The 21885-nt window shown below is 40.2% G+C and overlaps 1 protein-coding gene and 1 long non-coding RNA gene across 4 annotated transcripts in view; one reads left to right on the top strand and one right to left on the bottom strand.

The window, feature by feature from the left end:
• Window positions 1-21885, bottom strand: part of GALNT18 (polypeptide N-acetylgalactosaminyltransferase 18) — a 209243-nt gene that overhangs the window by 104415 nt on the left and 82943 nt on the right. For all 3 annotated transcript variants that reach the window (XM_064426187.1, XM_064426186.1, XM_064426188.1), the window contains 2 exons: window positions 12329-12521; window positions 1378-1544 (listed from right to left, as the gene is read on the bottom strand). In XM_064426187.1, coding sequence (XP_064282257.1) covers window positions 1378-1544; window positions 12329-12521 — 360 coding nt within the window. The remainder of the gene's footprint in view (window positions 1-1377; window positions 1545-12328; window positions 12522-21885) is intronic.
• On the top strand, window positions 12411-19346 carry LOC135303913 (uncharacterized). The gene is made up of 2 exons (XR_010365333.1): window positions 12411-12549; window positions 15736-19346. It is a non-coding gene; the product is annotated as an uncharacterized LOC135303913 (long non-coding RNA).

Genomic DNA, 21885 nt, shown 5'->3' with positions numbered 1-21885 from the left:
AAAAATAATAATTTTGACAAGTCTGTAGAGTACAGTGCAAAGAGTGTTTGTTAGTGAGCTCATCACAGTGATGACAGGTTCTCAGAAACACTGGTATTTCCGACATTGCTCTGCAATGTGCCCACTGCAGGAACTGCCTGTAAACCATACCATATTAGACTCAAACTCTAGAAGCCACTTTTTCTCCACCAGACCATTTCTCTCCTTTTATGTCTGCTTTGTGGGCAGTTTATCAATGTCCAGAGACCTCTGGCCCTGCAGCACCAGCAGCTACTCAGATTCTTTGAGTTCCCATTTGAAAGGTGCAGGAGTGGATTCACACAATTGCAGCCAAGAACACCAGTCAAAGCTGTGTTTCATTTTTGTGTTCTTTCCTATCAAATTGCTAGGTGGTGCATAAGGGAGAAGACAAAACTTAGGGCATAGGCCAACACCACGTTTTGTGTGTACTTTAAAGAGTCAGGATTGCAGTTTTTCCTTCATTCATAGTCAGCAGAAGAGGATATGATGACATTAGCCTGGGGTGGGGAACTTATTTACTTGCTTCCCAATAAGTTTCTTCTCTGTACAAATCTGAGACACATTTGTGATCAGCAGCAAGTCACAGGATTTAGCTACAGGGATACAGCCAGATAACAGCAGTTGTGATGGCAAGGATAAGAGAAGCCCTTTGTTCAGCTTTTTCTTTCAACAAGATAAATTCAGATTCTCTTTGTATTTTAGCAGTTCAGAATTAACACCCCAGCACAGCAGAATTTTTCGTTAAGTTCAGCATTATGTGCTTATTAAAATTTCATCACTAAAGTTCCTAGAAAATAAGACTTGTAAATAGAGGCCAGCATAGCCTCATTGACAAACACCTAGGTAAGCACTGAACCATCAGAGATGGGCAGTGCAATCCTTCAGATCATGGAGAGCAACATCTGAGTACAGACAGCAGAGAAGCAGCAATGCAGGTGCTGCTAATGAGGAGAGAACTGGAAATCTAAAGGAGGAGTCTAAGAAACAAAAAAAGACATTTTATACAAAACAGAGAGTACACATGTGGAATCATACAGTGGAAATAGAAGTGCGGATACCATAAGAGCTTGAAAACACTCTGAAGGACTAAGAGTAAAACTTGCTAGATCTAATCTATTGCTACATTCAAAACTGCCTACCAGACACCTCAAACATTCTTTTTTTTGTACATGTACTTTTAAACATGCTCCACTTGTGCAGAGTTCAAGACAGCCCAGCAAGAGTGTGGGATGAAGAAGGGAGAAAACACACCAACAACATTTGAAAGGCCAAAAGGATGAGCAAGAGCCAGACTTCAAGGTTTCTCTGTACGATCCAGCCTCAGGGCAGGGAGGGGGAAGAACCAAAACCTCTCACCATTGTTACTGTTATCATCAACTAGGATGATCTCCTTGAGCAGGTGAGCGGGAGTGCGGTCGATGGCTGAGTGGATGGAGCGCAGGATCACCGAGAGCGCCTCGTTAACGAATATGAACACAATGCTGACCTCGGGAAGACTCTCAGGAAACGTGAGGTTTCTGCACCTGAAGGGAAAAGTTCAGGAAAAGAAAACATGTAAGTTTTTGCCAGTCACAATGCAAACAAAATCTATTTCAGAGAAATCTACCCCCAGTTGTAAGAAGACATTAAAAGATACAGAAAGAATATCCTGCTACTGAAGCTAAGACAGATGGTGCAGCCAGAAAAAACACATAAAACAGTGTAAAACTTATCTGTAAGCACAGTTTAATCAGAAAGAGGAATACTCTCATAACCTGGTGCATTTTTCTTTCCTTTTTCGAAAATAGATATTTCAGCCACATTCCAACTTGCTCACAGAAACAGCAGTATGGAAGTTCTGCCCACAACTTTAAAGCCCCTTAGTGTTTATTGTTTTCATTTTTTACCTCCTTCTTTCCAAAAAGGAATCAAATCTTTTAGTTATATGAGTAGAAAGCTATTTTACCACTTTACCTTTTAAAACTGTGAGCAAAATACTTGCTTTTTAATAAAGCCAGAACTTAAATGAGTAAAAGGAATTGACTATTTTTTCTGTGAAACTTTCAGTATTTTAATGCAATGTTTCTAAACAACAATTAATTCTACCTTTTTCTCAGTTTTGAAACTATTTACTAGGATGAAATTAGGAAGAGGCTGACTCAAGCAGCATTTTTAGATAGACTTTGTAGATGGAAATGACTGATGATAATGCTTTTCTCTACCTCCTGAAAACACTGAGTGGCTATCCTCACCAGATGCCAGGGTTCACTACATGCAGGAATCCCTGAAAACTGTGGAAAGCATAACTAACAGCCAATGTTTTGCATACAGAAAGGATGGATAGATTCAGTATTTTTATATCATGCTTGAATATGACTCCTTAACTAAATCTGTTCTTCAGTTCAAAGAGAAAAATTCTTTTAGGATTTTGTATTTTAATTTGTGTAGCAAATAAATACAAAGAAGTATCACAAAAGCATACCTCTTCACGTGCCGGATGTTGTACAAAAATTAAGTTCAATCAAGATGATTAATTTACTTCTATGCTTTTACAGGTTCTGAAAATGTCAGTGCATAGGACACATGACACCCAAGCCTACTGAGATAGCACAATATTCAAAATTCAACTGGTCAACCAATTTTCTTAATTCAGTCATTGGTTTGAAAGTGATGGAAATCACATTAAAGAAGCTATTTAATATTTTAGGTACTTTTCTCTCTGTTACCATACAAAAGAGTCATAAGGACATAGAAAACAAAGTCTAGAAAAAGTAGTAACAGTTCAAGTCATAAGAAGTGTACAGTGTATTTTTTAATAACCTGGTTCACACACCATTTAGAAACAAATATGAAACCTCATTGTTGCAGAGATTCACAGCTTTTTGTTCCATGTCATCAACACCAGAGGGTAATAATTAAAATGGTATTTGGATTTACTGATTCCCACTTGTGGCTTGATCTGCTGCACAACAAACCAAAACTTTCCCAAATCAGTTTGGTTTTCAACAGGTGTTTTAATCTTCTATTCACTGGTAAGGCAGCTTTCAGCATCAGAATGAAAAGTTTTCTTTAAGGCATCCAGGACCTGATTTTATGCCAAATAAAGCACTACTATAAGAGACAAGGGGAGATGACTTTTCTTCCAGAAGAAGTGCAAGGCAGCACTGTTTTTCTCTTTCAGCCAGTATTGCAGGAGTTAAAACCTTCAGCCAGGACAGAGGGAGCATGAGTTCAATCTTCCCTGATCTCCCCAGAGAGCCAGCTAGCCAGCTGGGTATGATTATTTTCAGTCCCCCTTTTCAGGGCCATTCCACTTTCTGTGGAGCAATTAAACTAAGCTGGAGTGATACCAAGTCTCTCTAACCTCATGTTTAGGGTAAATCCCTTGGAGGAAGGACCTGCAGCACACGTTCAAATGGATGTTTGCACATTTAAACCCTAAACTCCACTCTTCATGGCTATGTCAAATCTAGATTATAATGCCACAAAAATTCTTGTGATCACTTTTTTCTTTCTTTTGCAAGCTAATATTTATTATTTCTTTTTTACCAGTGACAATTTGGTTGAAGAAACAAAGTCATTTTAGCAGAGCCTGCAAGTCAGGTGTCAGGGCAATTTACTATGAAGCCATATAATCACAGGGTGGATGAGGTTGGAATGGGCCTCAGGAAGGCATCCTGCCCAACCCCTTCCTTCAGCAGAGGCCCCTAGAGCCAGCTGCCCAGGAACAGCATTTTCCTGCAACAGCATACTCAAACAGGGCTGGGATGCCTCCAAAGATGGAGACTCTACAAGCTGTGCTTCAGTTTGTGCCCTCTGCCCCTGGTCCTGCCTCTGGGCAGCACTGAGAAGAGCCTCGCTCTGCCCTCTTTGCAGCCTCCCCTCAGATATTTACCTTGGTGACATCTCCTCTAAGCTTCCTCTTCTCTAGGCTAAACAGTCCCGACTCTATAGACACACACTGGTTTCACATCTTCTTAAGGAGAAAACAGATTCCACATCTGCCTCCTGTACCCTAGAGTGAGTATTTTAACCTCTGAAACTGTTCCTTAAAGAAAGATCACCTTCAGTGATGAACAGTCTCTCAAAGTCCTGCTTAAAACAATCTCTAAAAGCCCTGCCCAAATGACTGAGTAGCTGAAACAGCCATAAATCTACCTAGGCTGAGCACTGTCAAACCTGAGGTGAATCTTTGACAAATGTGAGTTTTAGGGACCACCAGGTTTAAGTGGAATTTGACAATGTGCATATTTCAGGCTCAAAGTGGCTGGGAGGTCTCTGTACTTAAAATCACTTTATAATTCTTAAATACTAACACTCAAAATTTTCCAAAAGATGCTAAAACCATTACAGATCCAGGTCCTTGAAGAACAGACTTCTTCATGCCAAATGGTGTGTATGCCTCCAAATTTTGAAAATTTGTCTTCAAATAGACTGTGAACTAGTTAACAGGTTTAAACCCACTAAAATAAACTTCAGTATTATCCTTTAAAGAACGTACAATGCTTGTTATTTTAGTGATGTGCTTGCAGCCAAAATGAACAGATATAAAATGGTCCAGCAAACAAATCTACAGCCAGTGTATCTTTCAGCTGTCTACCTTAGGCACAATAATATTTGTTATCTTCAGCCATAATAATGCACAAAGAAGATAAAATGATACTTTAGCAAAAAGATATCTGTTAAGATATGGTATCTATTAAATAATTAAGAAAAACTGAGGGATTTTTGAAAATACTTTGAATGGCAATAAAAGTATACTGAAAACAGTTCAAAGAAGTTGTTTCCTTAAATATTGGTGGTTTTTTCTCCTCTGTCAAATAAGCTGAGCTTGAGATAAATGTAAAATATACTATTGCAAGAAACTAGTGACAAATTATATTTCCAAAAAGGTTCTTTGATGACAAAACAGCCCCCACTACACTGCTTCCCTGCCATAAATCCATGCATAAACTGACATGCTCAAACAAAATTTCTGATGAGTCTGCCATCCATTTAAAAGAAACTGTTTGCATTGGTTTTCCCACCTGCATTCATTTACGTCTTACATATTTGCAATTTTATCACTCTGGACGTAATTTTTCATTGCTGGTTAACTTGTACAGACAAGAGCAAAGCTTCTAATCATGTGGATGAATTTGAGTCCCTTTTTGCACCACTCTTAAAAGACAACTACAGATGACATGAGAGAATGGAATTAGACTCCTGTTTTGTCCAATTTCTTTAGTCTTTTCCAGAACACTAATTTTCAAGGAGGAGCTCATGTTTTCTTTTTCTTTTTTTTCCCATTCAGACTCATTCATTGTCTTTACTTCCAGCTCAAATTCACTTTTCGTTTCAATGTGTCTGTAGTTTTTATAAAAACACTTTTTCCTCTCTACATAATTTTTTGTATCAGCTGATGATGCTAAAAATGACTTAACTCTTTTTTTTTTTTTAAATTTAAACAAATCAGAATTAACTCATCCCCAGATCCTGCACAGAATGTAAAGCACTTCTGCATTTTCACAAGTATATCTGTCATCATCTTCATGCCAAGTTTTAGGAGGAATAAAATTCCATAGTGATAGGAAAGAATAAAAAATACCTAGAGAGAGAGAGAGAGAGAGGAGGTGTGTATAAGTGCCTAAAATATGCTGAAGAGGGGAAGAGGAGAGGAAACTGTATGGACGGAAATCTCAGCCGCACAAAGCTCGGAGAAGGGAGCGGTTGCGTGGCAACCACAACGTGAGGTGCCAATGGCAGCCGCGCCAAGGGCACATCCCGGCCCGGCCCGGCCCGGCCCTGCCTCTCGCACGGGAGGCTCCTCCCAGACTCACAATCCACGAGGCACACAGCGCGTTCCAGTGTGGCACTGAATTTCAAATATAGATGCCGAGCTGCAGTGGTGAGAATCGCTTCAACAAAGCTAAAAATTACCGCCAGCAGCCCACTCCACTCAATTACATTGGGCTAATAGCACTAAAGTAGCAGTTGTCATGGTTACCAGAAATTTAGAGAAACTCCTGGTGTTCTAGTTCAAGCACGGCTCTGGTAAATGGAGGGCAGCATAAATCATGAAGCTTCTTTCAAATATTTGTCCACAAGACAACTCTATTCCTCTATGCATTGTGATAATTCAATTTAACCAGTCATTAGCCATTAAAATTAGTTTAGCATAACTATGCATTAAAGCAGCAAACTAAAAATGATTTCCTGTATTAATAACTTATCTCTGAGACTTTCTACAAATATGTACATAATTATGAACTCAAATTATTTTCTGCAAGCTTTGAGAAACTTTTATCAAGAGCATCACATCAAACAATAGCAAAATAGCATGGTTTTGCTTAGAAAAAAAATTCTAGCATATATTCCACTTGGTTTTGGGTTTTTTTGGTGGTCTTTTTGGGTGTTTTTTTGTTTAATATGATATGCAATAAGGATGTTACTAAAAATTTTTGGGGTTCAATTGCTGTTTTAGTAACATGCATAGGAGCAAGTTTTAGTTCCAAGAGGGTAAGAATTTTTCAGATGCATAAGCAGAAACAGAATTGTACTTTCTTCAAGCGCTGGTAACATTTTGTCCACAGCCAAAATGGCCAACAGAAGTTCAAAATATATGGGAGTAAACAAAAAATTCTGGCATAAATGAAATAAGTAGCAGTAAAACTCTGGCAAAAGAACAGAGTACGTAATGTCAGCAATGAAGAGAAATGGGAAGACTGATTTGGTGTTCAGAATCAGATTTATTGTGGGATACCAACACTTATATACTATTTTAGGGAGGCTAGTAATGTTTTACTACAGTGATTGGGTTAATAATCACATAAATAAACTTATGCATTTTAAACATCTCTTGCTTGCACAAATCTGATGTAATTTTCTTTTTCCGGTAAACCTGTCTGATTGAATCTTCTTGCGATCCTCAAAGTTCTGTTTGCTACCGCTAAGGCATCCTGATATCAAATCTCTTATGTTAACCAGATTCAAAGTCCATAATCTGTCTTGTGTCCCCCAACATCCCGACATTGTAAGAACTTCTGCACAACTATTTTTGTATTTATGTTTATAATTTCATTGTGTGATCATACTTCATTTTTCCTTTTTGTTATCATCAGTATGTTAAGTGCTAACTGAGCTATGCTAACCAGGCTGGCATTGAACAGCATACAACAAAAAGGTCTTTTTTTCCCATGCAAGTGTACATCATCATTAACTTGGGTTATTAGAACAGCCTGAGAACTGCAGATTTGGTATCACTGCCAGTGATATTAAACACTTCTAGAGCAGCCATTTGAGGAGGTACATCTCAACAGGAAAACTGAAGCTGAGCTCAGAATCCCAGGGGATGACTGCTCAGGCAGTACACACTGCTCTGGCAGCAAAGGTGACATGAGAAAAAGTAGAATCACAGTTAGAGAGATAAGTAAAAGAGAGCATGAAGTGCGACAGCATTAAACATTAGGCATTTAACAAGAAGGCTGAATACTTTGGAAGTTTTAGGACTTCTGTCCAAAACAATACATTACAGGCTTTTGTGCTCTTTTTTAATTACTCCTTTGAAACATCAAAACCAACAAGCAAGAATAATGTTCTCTTTTACCACTAGCAACAAAAGAATTTGGTCAGAAATTAACAAGGAGCTATATCCATCACTAGCATAAACCCAGCAGAACAGAACTGTTTCACAGGGACATGTGGAGGGCAAAGGTTTATGGAATGCAACTCTGGAGGAGCTGGCTTTTGGGGAGAAATAGAGATTACATACAAATGCCCAGCCTGAACCTCACTATTTTAAATAATTGGTTTTTCTTATATCAATTTTAATAAAGGAAAAATTTTATAGAAGTCAGATGCATGCTACATCCAGGATTATGTTTGCCACTGAAAGACTGATGGACATTTTGGAGAGGTGTACACACATAAAAAACTTTGGTCCCAAACTACATCACTCTTCTCAACTAGCCAATGCTTGATTTTTCTTCCTCGTAGTCCCATCTGCATTCAGGGGACCTCCTGCCTGCTCTCTTTGTGCCCACTTTATCACAAACCAAATTTTGCTGTCTTCAAGGCTTCTACCACTGTCCCTTGCCAAACTGAGCCTCTAGATAATCACTTCAGGAGTGGTGAATTGTTTGAAGGAAGTGCTTACAAAATAGCCAAAGCCCTTCTCAGCACAGGAAACAGGCCCTCTACTCTGCACTTTTCCAGATGACAAACTTTCAGCCAGGAAAAGGGCAAACCTGCTGCAAGCCACATGCTATGCCATGCTATTTCACAATCTCCAAAGAATTAAAACATCTGAGCTTCAAATGCTTCTTTTACCTTCCACCCTTCCTGCCTTTGCTTCTTTGCTTTCTTCCAGCCAGTTACACTGAATGAAAAGGCTGGTTTGTATTTACTGGCCAGGTTTCTTCGTATTAGACAGTAAATGCAGGAGCCAGACCTTTTGAAACAGCTCCTCTGCTGGGATCCTGTTGCAAATCTTTCCTGCCACGCCTCTCTCGCTCATCACATAGTCAAAGAAGAATATTACCTCCCTCTCCCATATGTGCTTCAGCACAATGGAACAGGCAACAAAAATTTACAAGCCAACAAAGTAGAATCTTAAGTGCATCCACTCGAAAGGAGTTTGGGAGATAGTTTCAGGACCCTTAACCTAAATTGTTATAATGAATTTCTGCATGAGCTTGTTTCATTCACATTTCACTCAAAACAAGCTTTTTGGGTACTGTCTGCCCTACTAAAAGTAATGAGCACAACAGAATTATAACTAACACAGAACTATTATCCTCTGTTCCTGCATGAAGCAGGGGCTTCCAAGCTCATTAGAGCTATTTGTCACTCTGTGTAGATCAGTGCTGGGCTAACAGATGCACAAAAGGCTGGGGAACAGCACAGCACCCAACTTTAGCAGCACAAAATCAGGCCCTGGCAGAGACAGTACTCCACAACAAACGCTGCACTGTCTACTGATTATTGCAAAAACTGAGCCTACCTCACAGTGTGATGATTACTTCAGGAGGCTAAAGTATCCAGGGCACCTCTTATTTACTTCAGAGAGACTATTTTGGACTGTGCTGGGACACCCTGTGCTAGCACAAATACTCACAGTGAAAAAGAACCAAATTCAGAATGGGACAGGAGGCTCATGGCTGTACAGAGGGTCAGAAACCACTCTGCAGTACCAAAAGCATGAGAATGTCCTTCTGAAAGGTGTGACAACTGACACAGCTTGACCCAACTGTGCTCTGCTGGATGTTTCCATCCAATGTGATAATTTTTTTCTAGAAAGGCCAGAGTTCAGAGGCTTGGGCAGAGTGCACTGCCCTAACTGCTGAATGTGTTCTACTGCCTCTTCATGCCACCCACGCTGAAGAACTGGGCAAGGCTGGATTTTTGCCCTCTCTTCCATCCATGTTGTGGCTCAGCAATCTCCAACTGTCCTCTTCTTTTGTCATGGCATTTAATGTTGACAATCTCAACCCTAGAAAATGCTGCATGTTATAATTTGTTGTTATTACACATGTGAAATGGCCTTTCTCTCTGCAGGACCTTGTAAAGACCCGCTCAGCTCCCTCGCTGAGATATGCAGATGTGAATTCTCAGAGCACTGCAGGCAGAAAGGTCAAAGCTGAGTCATACCAGTATGATATAAAAGGAGAAATATCACAATTTTGGCAGATCACTTAATTCTCCTGCTCTCAACTGGGGCTAACAATGTATGAATTTCCTTAGGTTTCAGTTGCAAATATTGTTGTCTTCCCAAATTCCTGTAGCTCATACAATAGGTTCTGAAAACAGATGACAGACCATCACTGAGCCCAGACAGAACTATGTGAGCTCTACTCCTTTTTCTACCTGTCACAAGCCTTTGCTGGGATGCCACTGTCATGCTGACTCGTGCAGAATCACTGCTAAAGCCAGGCTTATGAGCTTGCTTAGACCTTGGCTAACTCTGTCCAGGTACTGTGGTACCTCTTATATCTGTGCTCTCATGCATTTCTAGTCAGATCAGAAATACCACAACTGACTGAGTTCCAGCAAAGGTGACTAACTTGGTCTTGCATGTCACTTGCTGCAGGCTCTCTTCACACCGCGTTGTCCTTGGCTTTTAGGCTGTGCTGCTCGAGCCCAGTACCTGCCCAAGGATAATTTAAACACAGCTATGCAGACTTGGGAAGTGTCTTCTGCACCTGGCTTAAAAACAAGTGCTAGAAATCCCAAAAATTGATTATTACACTGGAAACACTTTCAAAGAGTAGACTTTTTTTCCCCCAGAACATTCATGCATATGCTCTCACACAAATGAGAACTTGCTTGTCAGGAGCAGGAATTCTTTTTTCAACAACAGGACTTCCAGAACACCTGTAGCTCTGCACTCCACAGGGTGCTGTAGATACAGCAAACAGTTTGCATACTGCCTGACAACACAGTTCATCTTCCTCAGGGTCAGCACTTACTACATCCCAGTGTCAGAGTGCCCGCCTGCTCCCCAGCCTAAAGGGTGCAGGGAACCTGCCTGAGTACCATTAGTAAGCCATTATTTTGTATGTATGTGTCCCTACACATACTGTGACGTCTGTCATGTTTCTGGCAGACAGTCAGGAATTAGGATCATGATTAATTTCTAACTAGAGTTTCTTTTAAAATCCTGATCTTAATTTATTATTTTCAGCTACAGTAATATTCATTTTCTCCATATTTTTAATTCCTGAAATGCAGAGTTGTAAAAAAATTATATTTAAATAATTCAGAAAAGTAATTTCAAAAAGAGCTATAAGAACAGAAACATTTCTATCACTGATGTCTAGCTAAAAAGATTTCTTTTTCCTCCAGATCAGTTTACAGTTAAAAAAGAAAACAAAAAAGAGATTGTCCCTACAGGCACTGCTAAACTGATTCAATCAAAACACAAATACAATTGCATGGCCTTTGATTTCTTTAAAGTCAGTATTACAGCCAATCTGCAACAAAAATATTTCTACAACACAATATATAATAATATATAGCATAGATACTGCTAAAGTGCTGCCTGGGATGGTGTTCATATATTTTTGCTATCATCAACTTAATGTGCAGCAAAATGCACTACTGCTTTAGTTATAAAAATATTTGGTTAGAATAAGTGAACATGATCACGTTTGATTCACCAAGTACCCAGCATATTTATTTTAATGATTTCTTTTTTTAATGAGCTGCAAAAAAAAGCAGTTTTCCCTGCATATCTTTCTCCAGCTCCAGAGCTGCTGTTTGTTCAAAGCATCAGATATATCAGCAACGCTTCAAAAAGACTGAGCATTAACTGTCTCTGTGAGCAGTGCTGCCCAAACAGGCCTCAGATGCACTGAAGGAAAGGCAGTTCCCTCCCCTGGTCCCATCCACCTCTGCAGCCATTGTGGAATAACCCTGGATGCGTTCACCCTGCCTGGCATGCATGATTGCGAGCAGAGACCTGCCCAGGGAAGGAGGATCCCTGGGTTTTCAATGCTCGCCTCAAAGGTGTATTTCAGCACTAAAACTCACCAGCTTCACCTGCTGACTGACCTTAACCAGTCAGTTCTGTGCTTTCAAATAAAGTAGCTCTTATTTAGCCAGATTATCTGATAAAACTGAAAACTGCCACTAAAAGGTTCTTCTTTCAGCAGAAAAAACACATCCATGATCTAATGTAAATTGTAGGTGAGATGAAGCTTCCAACAGATGCTGAAGAAATATCAATGAATACTTAGTGGGATTTTAACAGGACTGACTTTGGACTCAGCAGTGCTTCAGAATACAACTGAAACATACAGCCTTCATCTCTTTGACAGAAATTACTCGTTCTGGCTGTTACCTGTACCCACACCTACAAGGTAAGTCCACATGTGGAAAAGAGCTGGAAGGCTGCCCAGTGGGGCCCTGTAGGTGGAAAAGAGCTGGAAGGCCGCAGTGGGGGCCCACAAGTGGACAAGAGCTGGAAGGCCACAATGTGGGCCTGCAGGAGGAAAAGAGCTGGAAGGCCACAATGTGGGCCTGCAGGAGGAAAAGAGCTGGAAGGCCACAGTGTGGGCCTGCAGGAGGAACAGAGTTGGAAGGCCACAGTGTAGGCCCAGAACTAGACAAAAGCTGGAAGGCCACAGTGTGGGCCTGCAGGTGGACAAGAGCTGGAAGGCCGCAGTGGGGGCCTGCAGGAGGAAAGGAGCTGGAAGGCCGCAGTGGGGGCCTGCAGGTGGACAAGAGCTGGAAGGCTGCAGTGTGGGGCCAGAGGTGGAGACGAGCTGGAAGGCTGCAGTGTGGGCCTACAGGTGGACAAGAGCTGGAAGGCCGCCGTGCGGGCCTGCAGGGGGGGCACCCCAGGACTCACGCGCTGGGCCGCAGGTCCGGCAGGGCCCTGTCCAGCGGCAGGCGGTCGCTCAGGTAGGCGTTGTAGCCGTAGTACTGGAACTGCTTCAGGGCCAGCCGCCTGTTCTCAGGGCTCAGCTCCTGCCCCCAGTGAGCAAAGAGAGACGAATCTGTGAACGCATCTGCAGGGTTGTCTTCCAATTTTGGTGGAGCTTCTATGAGACAAAAAGACAAAAGGAAATGGTAAGGATCTGCTATTTTAAAAAGTGTAACTTTAGCTCCACTTGCTGCCTGTAAGTCTTCCCATGACATGCCCTTACATACTCTTGTGTCAGTGTAACTATTGGCACATAAAGCTCAAAATTTAAAAGTCAAATAAAGTCAGGTAGAAACAATTCTTTTTTATCACAATCTGACTAAAGGCCAGGACTGATAAATCTAAATTGATTGAATTTCAGAAGGAGCTTTATCAGAAAATAATGTTATTTTGCTTTACATAAAGGCTAAGATGAAATATTTAATTTCAGTCCGGATTATCTTGCTAGGAAGTGACTGAAGTTTTGAAGGGGAAAAAAAGCATCTGTACATAGTGCACAAAATTGCTGCCAAAGTTTCTATGTAAAATAAGTTGTTTAAAACTATATATACAACATAGAGAAAATTCACTGTACTAGGTATCCATGTTTAAATAGCAAACCAATTTCAGTCATGCAATAACTTCATGCTCCAGTTTACCAATCCAGTATATTTGAGGTTTTAGTCCATATTTAGGTGCATGCGATGATGCTACTGGGATCATCACTTTGTACTGTTTGCTTGAATAGAAAAGGTTTTCATTTCACAAGGCCACATCTCTGGCTGTTATTCTGAACAGAGAGAAGGGGGAAAGATATACCTAGAACTCAATTTAAGAAGAGCTCCAGTACAATGAAATCACAGCATTCATTCTCAATGTTTAGTTGCACAGAAAGTCTGTTCAAGGTGTCGTGTGAGCTCTCTGTGACAGACACATCACAGCTGACCACATAATCTAACCAAGAGAAGCCCTCGTTTCTGTAAACACTTTACAATCCACAGCACACCAGTAAAGCAAGATCAAATGCCTTAATTGACTCAGATTTGTCAAGATAAACTAGAGCCCCACACACACACACACACACACAAATATTTTTCTGGAATTTATTATTATTTATGAGCAATCACATTAACAGTGAGCCAACCAAATGAAGAACTCTCCTTTCTAAAGTGCTGTACTTACAAACACAGAGACTTATGAAAATTAAAGTGAATCTTCTGAAAACATGTCAACTGTCCCCAAAGTCTTCCTCAGCACCCAGAGCCATCTAAAGGCCTGAGAGCTGATTTTACCTTCATGGCAAAACCTAAAGACAGCAGTTTATGTACTAGTACAATATGCCACCAAAATCCTGTCTCCCAAAGAATGCCAGGAAGCATCCTTTGATCTCCTACTAAAAAGAACCCAAAATGCAGAAACATAAATTGAGAAGACTGGGTTATTTGATGTGTTCAAGATGTTCTCTTTTTTTTTTTCCTGACAACACTGACAGGAAACTAATGGTGCTTGCTTCCTACACCATGTTCCAACCGCTGTAAACGTGAAATGTTTCATTACTTGTCAAAGTACAAGTAAAGTTTGATTTTGATTTGATTCTCTGAGCCTGAATTCGGGAATCAGCTTCAACTCTTCAAAGATGAAAGACAAACTAAACCCTCAGTCAGAGGATGAAACTACTCTGACAGGCCCTGCTACCACACAGATAAATGTCTGAGAGAGGAGCTTGGCAACTGTACAAACTCAGATCATTTTAGAGGGTCCTAACTTGAAAAAAGCAGAACAGCATTTGAATACCACTTCAAAAATCAGAGCAGCATGGGAGGTCGCAGATGTCTGTGTCTTTTCACGGATGAAGAGCCATCCCAGAAACAACTACTTTCACAGACCCACACATATACTGAATATACTGGATTTTTATCTAATGATTTTGTGAGCAAGAGTATTTCCTAAAGTGATCTGTGAATCTCTTGCTGTTTTCTGATTGAAAAAGTGCTCAGTAGTCCAGGTTGTATCTCAGTTTAAGATTTTCCAGTAATGGATATCTGTGAATTTAGTTTACAAGCTCTACTAATCCACTTACCAAATGCAATTATTTTTTGTTTGCTAAGTAAACATGTTATTTCAATACACTGCACTACACAAAAAAAAAAAAAAACCCACCCCAAACCATTAGCAGGAACTTTCAATTACAATTCCAATCAATGGAATTAAGCACACATCTCTGATGACAAGGCCTTTCTTTCCTTTATTTGGCTGAAAACTCTTGGGGGAAGCAACTTTCTTCAGGCAGTCTCTCACAATAAATAAAAATTATTACAGACCATCAGCTGCCTTTTTACTAGTCACTTGATGCCTTGTCCTCTGTAAACAGGTCATGGCCTGAGGTCTCACAGCCAGACCTCCTTCCCACTTGTTCCTGCAGCTGCAGAATGAAGGCAGGGAGAAAAGGTGACCCATGAGCAGTACTAGGAAGCAACACTAGGTAGGCACAATCATCTGCTAAGTTAGTACCAAAAGAAAAAATCATTTCCATTTCTCCTGTGGGAAGAAAGTCTGCTACCTGCAGCACATCACTGTAAATGTTACCTGGAGGTCCTCCCTGTATTAACTTTACATACCATGCAAAGCTGTACCCAGACACGAGCCTGGTATTAACTCCTGGCAGACTGACTCCCTGCAGTTAAATCAGTTAGCAGCAGAGAATTATTACACAGATGTCAGCTGGCTGCACACCTGGGCCAAAGAAGTCTCCTTCCAGAAGACTCACTGGTCATAGCACCAGCCTGGAGTTGGTCACAGACTGCTCACCTGAGCCAAAAACCCCACAGTTAGTTTTCCAAAATCATCTCTGTCTCTTCAGCTCATACTCACATTTCCTAGTTATGCAATTAATGCTTATATAAATCATCTGATCTCTGTGACCAGCTGCCAAGACAGAAATTCCCTCTCCTCTTTCTATAGCTCATTGTATAAATAAGTCAGAGACACCAAATCAAAAAACACCACTGAGATAAAATGAGGGATAGACGTTTTGTTGTCTTGTTGCTGCTTTGTTCTATGACCTCTGAAGAAAGCAAATCTTTCATTTATTACCAATTAACACAATCAATTAATAACTTTGATTTAATTTCCATGAAAGCCTTTGACACTCATTAAGAGAGACCCATTCTTTCAGCTCCATTCAGATTTCAATACTTCTTCCTAAGAAAAGTTACCATGAACATGTTCACAATTAAGAGAAAGGATCAGGACAGAAAGGGTTGCAAAAATAGTTGCAGAGACAGATTCAGTCATGCTGTCTGTTCTCACAAGTACCTAAGTTTCATTTTGGTTCTATCCCTTATTGAGTGCAGGTCTATTCAAAAAAGCAGCAGTGTTTCACATCAAAGTTTTGCCATTGTGAAAGCCCTTTCCAAGGAAACAGAACTGCTTTACAAAACCCACAGTGTAGCCTTATCTGCTGATTTCATTAAGTGGCAATAACAAGAAAGTAGATACAGTAAGTCAGCACAACCACTGTCTGAAAAAAATACCCCGACGTCAGCTAAAGACATGCAGCAGGCATCAATACCTGCACTAAATGATACATGCTCAGGTGGAACAGGCTGCTCACAAAAAGAAGAATGAGCTGGAAACGATGCCAGAGAGTAGGAGGAAAGGCTTTGATCATGTTCTCCATGCCTGACCCTCTGATTTCCCAGCCCAGAGAGGAAGGAACAGGCCATGATTACAGAGGTGATGCCACAGCTGTGCTTTGCCTCACCGTGCAAGGTGGACTCATGATGTGCATCTAAGCAGACTATCATTAAAGGCAAAACAAAGCTCAGCTCTCTCATGAGGCCTAATAGCCTCAAACTCTGGCTCTGGCTCCCAGCACTCAAAAGATCTATAGTCTATTTCCTGCAGGCAGTAGCCTTTCAGCTTTCTGTGGAAGGAAGGATCTTTTCATCCTTTTCCTCTACAGGTGCCTTTCATCTGTCAGGCAATCCATACCGTCTTGCCAGAGGCCATTTGGTGTGACAGGTGAAAATCCCAGACTGACACTGGATCACAGAGCCACAACACAGTGTTTAGAAGTGGGAAAACTTCACCTAAACTTTGTCACACAGCAAGATAGAGAGAGGAAAATCCCACTTTTAAAATCTATTGTAATTCATGAAAACATTTTATCAGCATTCTCAAAAATTGCAGTTTGACAATTCCTGTCTTGCAAGGCTGCTCCCATGTAGGACCCTGCTATAAATCCTGTGTCAGATGAATGAACTCCTAAATGAAAAATCCTTGTTTGCATGATGTGGTGAAACACTGACAAGCAACAGCAGAAAGAGCTCACCAAGATGCATCACTGCATCAACCATGGTGAAAAGTATACACAGAAGACAAAACTGAAAGTTACAGTAACAGATCTTCCCTCAAAGAAGTTATTTTACTTATTCTCTCACCTCCCCAAAAAATCACAATACTTCTGGCAAGGTGTCAACATCAATATAGCTTTCTGCTAAAAACTGAACTTCACTGTTTTGAATATTCAAGTTAAGTTAATTCCTCTTGACATTCTAGTCTTGTTCCCAAAGAAATTACTTCAGCAGAAGTACTCCTAAGAAAAAATGCAGTATCTAAGTGGGTTAAATCCTGCTACTACTGCTTACTTACAGCTTAGTAAATCATACTGAAGTTTCCAGGGCTCCTCAGAGAGACTGACAGAGCCTGTCAGACTCTGTCTGCAGAGATGACAGAGTGCAGAGCCCTAATCTTAAGAAAAAATAAACCTGATGTGAACTCCATACAAAACACACAACCATCCTGAGAGGATTCAGCTCCATATAGCCCTGCACACTCTGTAGTTAGTGCAAACACCAGACAGATCAGACAGACAGGGAATGGGAAAAAAACCCAACAAAAAAAAGGTGATCCCCTCCTCAACAGCTGTCAAGAAATCATGATAACACTTGAATAGTATACAATCAGACAAAACTTTAAAGATTAAATTGTGTATGACAGCACATTCAGAAGGAAATGCTAAAACTCTCTCAATTTTAAAATTTTTTAGAACTTGAAACACAATTTATATGCTATTAATTTATATGCTACCTTTTACTGCATTTCAAGCAGCCACTACACATACATAATGGTATAAGCTATTAGCATGCTACTAACATATATTTTCATTTGTTTCTGTTTGGAGTTTTTTTCTGATAAATACTCCCATGCTTATTGTGCATATTACAGTGGAAATTCAGTCTAGTTTTGCTGCTTAGTGTAGGTGCAGAAGAAGGCATTACAAGTGACCTCGCCTGATAAATCACAGTTGTACTAATTACTAAAGAAGAAGAACAGCCTTGCCCTTAATGAGTCGCAGCTGTGACTAATAAAGATAAGTGTGATAAAAAGGGTGGGTTGGCTGGTCAGGGAGAGCCTGGAGGAAGAAGGAATGATCCAGACACACACACAAGAGGAACAAAACATAGAAGAGTTGCTGCTGCTGCTTCAGAAGCTCTGCTGTGAGGTCAGGCTGGGTCTGACGGAGTCAGGGCCTGCTGTTGGAGCCTGCAGTCACAGTTGAGCTAGGTAAAAGCCTGTGGTCAGAGGCAGCAAGGAAACGCTTGCAGTCATATTCCAGCAGGAATAGCCTGCAGTCAGAGCTTGTCAAAGAAACCAACAGTAGGAGCTTGCTGTAGTCAGAGTCAGGATGGCTAAGCTGTAAAGATGAGTCAACTGGGACCCTTTCCACGTTGTAAAATGAGTCTGTGTTTTGGCTCATTTCTACTGCTAATGAGAAGTCTGCTGCAACACTTGGCACCCAACAAGGACAGGCCTTCGTGTAGAGGAGGTGGATGCTTCCTGCTCTGGCAGACTTTGATAACCTGAAAGCTCCTAAAAAGTCGTGGCACAAAAGTTACTTTACACCAAAGAAAGATGTCTGGAGATGCCTCTCAAATGTGCTCAGTGATAGAGGGCAGTGTAAGAAACAGGAAAATTTGGGTCTTAAGTGAAATCTGAGGGTCTTGAGACTTCTGAAAAACTTGTTGAAGAGCTCTCAGAACTACAAACCAATAAACTACTACTTAACCAGCAAATTCCATTACAGTGGTAATTTCCTATGGGTAAGAAATGAAATGTTTATTAAATTATTGAGTCAATGCTAAACTATTTCATGTGGGTGCACACAAAAAACACCTTAGAGGAACAAGGTCTTTGTAAGGGCTCTATATTTCTTCTGTATGCACTCCATCTGGCCCTATTCTGATCTGAAAACACTATAAATCCTGGGCACTGTTGTTCCTACTCTATATGTTCTCACAACCAGCCTATTAAATTCCCCTTTAGCCATAACTGTGCCATGGATATGAATCTGGCCAGACAAGTTCATGCATCATTCTGGCAAAGTTAACATAAAGTTACTACAAGCCTGGACAACTTGAAAACAGAGTAAAGGCTTCTAATTTATTGGAATGGGATTATCTAAGGAAATACAAATTTTTAAGTACAACCCATTTCCCCTGGGATGAAGACAGAACTCTCTGACAGGTACCAATATTGCACTTTTAAGGCTTTCTGTATCCATTGACATCGATATTTTGTCAGGAAGCAATTTTGTTTTCTCTAATGCATAAAAGGCAGATTTTCAAAAAACACACTATGAGGATATTAAAAACTAAGGAGTACCAAGTTCCGAGTCTTCAGACTTTCTGAAACAGAATTTTCAGCTTGTCCTAAGCAATACCTCTCTGCATACCTTCTACTTGGAAACCAGATTTTAAGACAGTATCAATTCATTTAAAGCAACATATAGTTTCTTAACTACAGACCTCCAAGATAAAGGGTGGCCAGAATAACTATTTATTGACTATAACTTAAAGTTTCATTAAAAGAAGTTGGGTTTTAATGGCAAAGTTATTTTTCTCATTTCAAGTAATTCTGTACTTAAGGCATTAACTTTAATCTGTAGGTAAACATACCACAATTTTTGGAATAGCTGTGTAAAAAATACAATAATATGCAAAGAACTGCCTGAAAATTGATTTGGTGAATTTATTCAGTCGTGATACACAAATCTCAGTATCACAAACTGCAGTGTAACTGCCCTGAACCAGCAGTGGTACCCATAAAGGAAATGGGTAAAGAATGAGATGGGCACAATTACCTCCCTAATTTATCAGACAAGCAGAGTGACAGCCTTGTTTCAGGACATGGTTCTAGTTAGGAGGAATAAACCCCCCTGCAATGCTGATTAGATCAGATTGTCAAGGAAAATGCTAAACCAATTTAAGCCAATCATCTCTGATCTGTGCAATTTTGTGAGAATTACTGCATTGGCCTAATATGTTGCATGAAACAGACATAATGTTATCACACATAACCACCATTCTTTTAATTATTTGTGATGATATTTTCAAAATGCCCAGGAAATTTACGATAGTGAACCCTGTACAAATGAAAAGAAGGTACAAATTAAATGCCAATTTTGCAAAACCAACAGATTTTTGTTAGGTTCATTGATTACACTGAGTATTTTTTCCATGTAAGAATGGAAGACAACAGAATTTCACAGATGAGCAACCAGTTTGCATCCTGGAAAAAGAGCTGTGCCAGCAATGGAGATTGCTTCTACTTGATGCTCAGGCACAAAACTGAATTTCTAATGGCAACTTTCCCCACTTCCTTATTATCATGAAAGAAATAAGTAAGAAACAGAGGAGATCTACATATAAAGCGCAGTTTGCAAAGGCAACAGAATAAACCAGGCTCCACATTTGGGCTTGGGCTCTGAGACCTCTCAAAGACACAGCACAGAGAGTCTTCTGCAAGACAGAAGATAGGAAGGTTCAGAATATTCCACTGATTGTAACTGCACGTGTTCCTAAATTTAGGCATCTGCTAATGGGCTTACTAAAAAGGAAACTCATCTGCATTTAATGAATAGCAGACCACATTTTAATTCAGGATTTGTGGCTTTTACATCAGTGCAGCTGAGGAGCTTTAAAAGCTCCCCATGTGTTTTATATCATAAACCCAAATCTATGTCACCTGGAGTAAACATGAAAGGCATTTAACTATTTTGCCAGGAGCTGTCAGGCTGTGACACAGCTAATTAGTCATATAAATACTGCTTTTTTATTCATACAGAGCTGAGTAGTCACACCAAAAGTAAAGTTCACACAACAAAACAAAACTAACTCTCTTCTACAGTCACCCAACTCAAAGCACTGAAAACAGGCTTCCTCTTTCAGTAATCACACAAACTGAGATTTTTCTCTGCTTGCCAGGCTGTACTGAGCTCCCTCAGAGTAGTTCTACTTCAGAAACTTCCATTCAGTTCTTTCAGTCCTCTGAGGAATTTTGTTTGGCCACTTCTTTGCAAACACAGAACTTTTAGAGAGCAACGGCTCCCTCACTCAAGATATCTTTTTATTTTTTCCTAAGTTCTTCCAACATTAGACACTGCGAGCTGCTCCACCCCTTCTACCACCGTGTTCTCACCAGCACCTCGTACACAAACACTGAGCTACGTGGCCTCTGCTTGAGAGGGCCCCTCCTTAAAAAGTACTTCTCAAACACTTGCAGGCATTATTGCACAGTGGAGCTACTTCCCACTCCCAGGAATTTTCCTCAGTTACCCCAAGATACAGAGATGAGTTTTAGTTTTAAAAGGAACCTGAAGAGTTATGAAGAACAGGGCTGCTTTGAAGAGCCAGCGTGCTCTTCTCTAAAAGCATCTTCCATTCTCAGGTGCCACTGCCCTTGTCACGCTGGATGTAGACAAATGTAGCAGCAGGGAGCAGGTATATTTTAAAGGTTCGTAAACTACACTTCAATTAAAAATCAAAAAACTCAACTAAGCATAACATAGCTTCTCCTCTTGGCAGAAAAACATGAATGACAAGTTAAAAGCATTCTCCCATCCTTGATATCAAATAGCTGGTTTGTGCTAATGTTAACATCAATAATACACTGAGCCTACCAAGATGTCAAGAATTCTCCTTCACATAGTAGGAAAAATTAAAGAAAATGCAATCAAATTAAGTCCCCTGGTTTCACATGGATTTGGGTAAATGAGGTGAGATGATACTTTAGCTTAATTTTGGAAATAGGACAGTGAGTCAAAAACATGCTGAAAGGAGACAATGAACCATGTGGACAAGGAGCAGTCTGAATCAACAGAAGGCAAAGAGGAACTTCTAGGTGGCACCCAGCAAATACTTTTGTTGCTGTTATTCTCAGCTCACTCTCTATCCTACAATGAGGAACTTGGAGAAATATCTATTACTTGAGAATTTTCCTCTCTTGTCTTAATTTAAGAACTGCAGAAAAAAATGGCTTCAAACTTACAGCATTCTGCATTTCCTTTTCAAATTTAAAAAGCAGACTAACTTAAAAAAATCTTTTTGAAATTGCCTTAGGTAGACTGTTCCTCTGCTTCAGTGATGTGAAGAATGGGAACATCTGGCTGGCTGGTTATTTCTGTTTTGGTTTTTTGGGTTTTCTTGTCTGTTTTTTTTTTT

Source organism: Passer domesticus, chromosome 6 (assembly GCF_036417665.1).
Source record: "Passer domesticus isolate bPasDom1 chromosome 6, bPasDom1.hap1, whole genome shotgun sequence".
NCBI lineage: Eukaryota > Metazoa > Chordata > Aves > Passeriformes > Passeridae > Passer > Passer domesticus.
The sequence above is the reverse complement of the archived record's forward strand: the minus strand, read 5'-3'. Positions and strand labels throughout refer to the sequence as shown.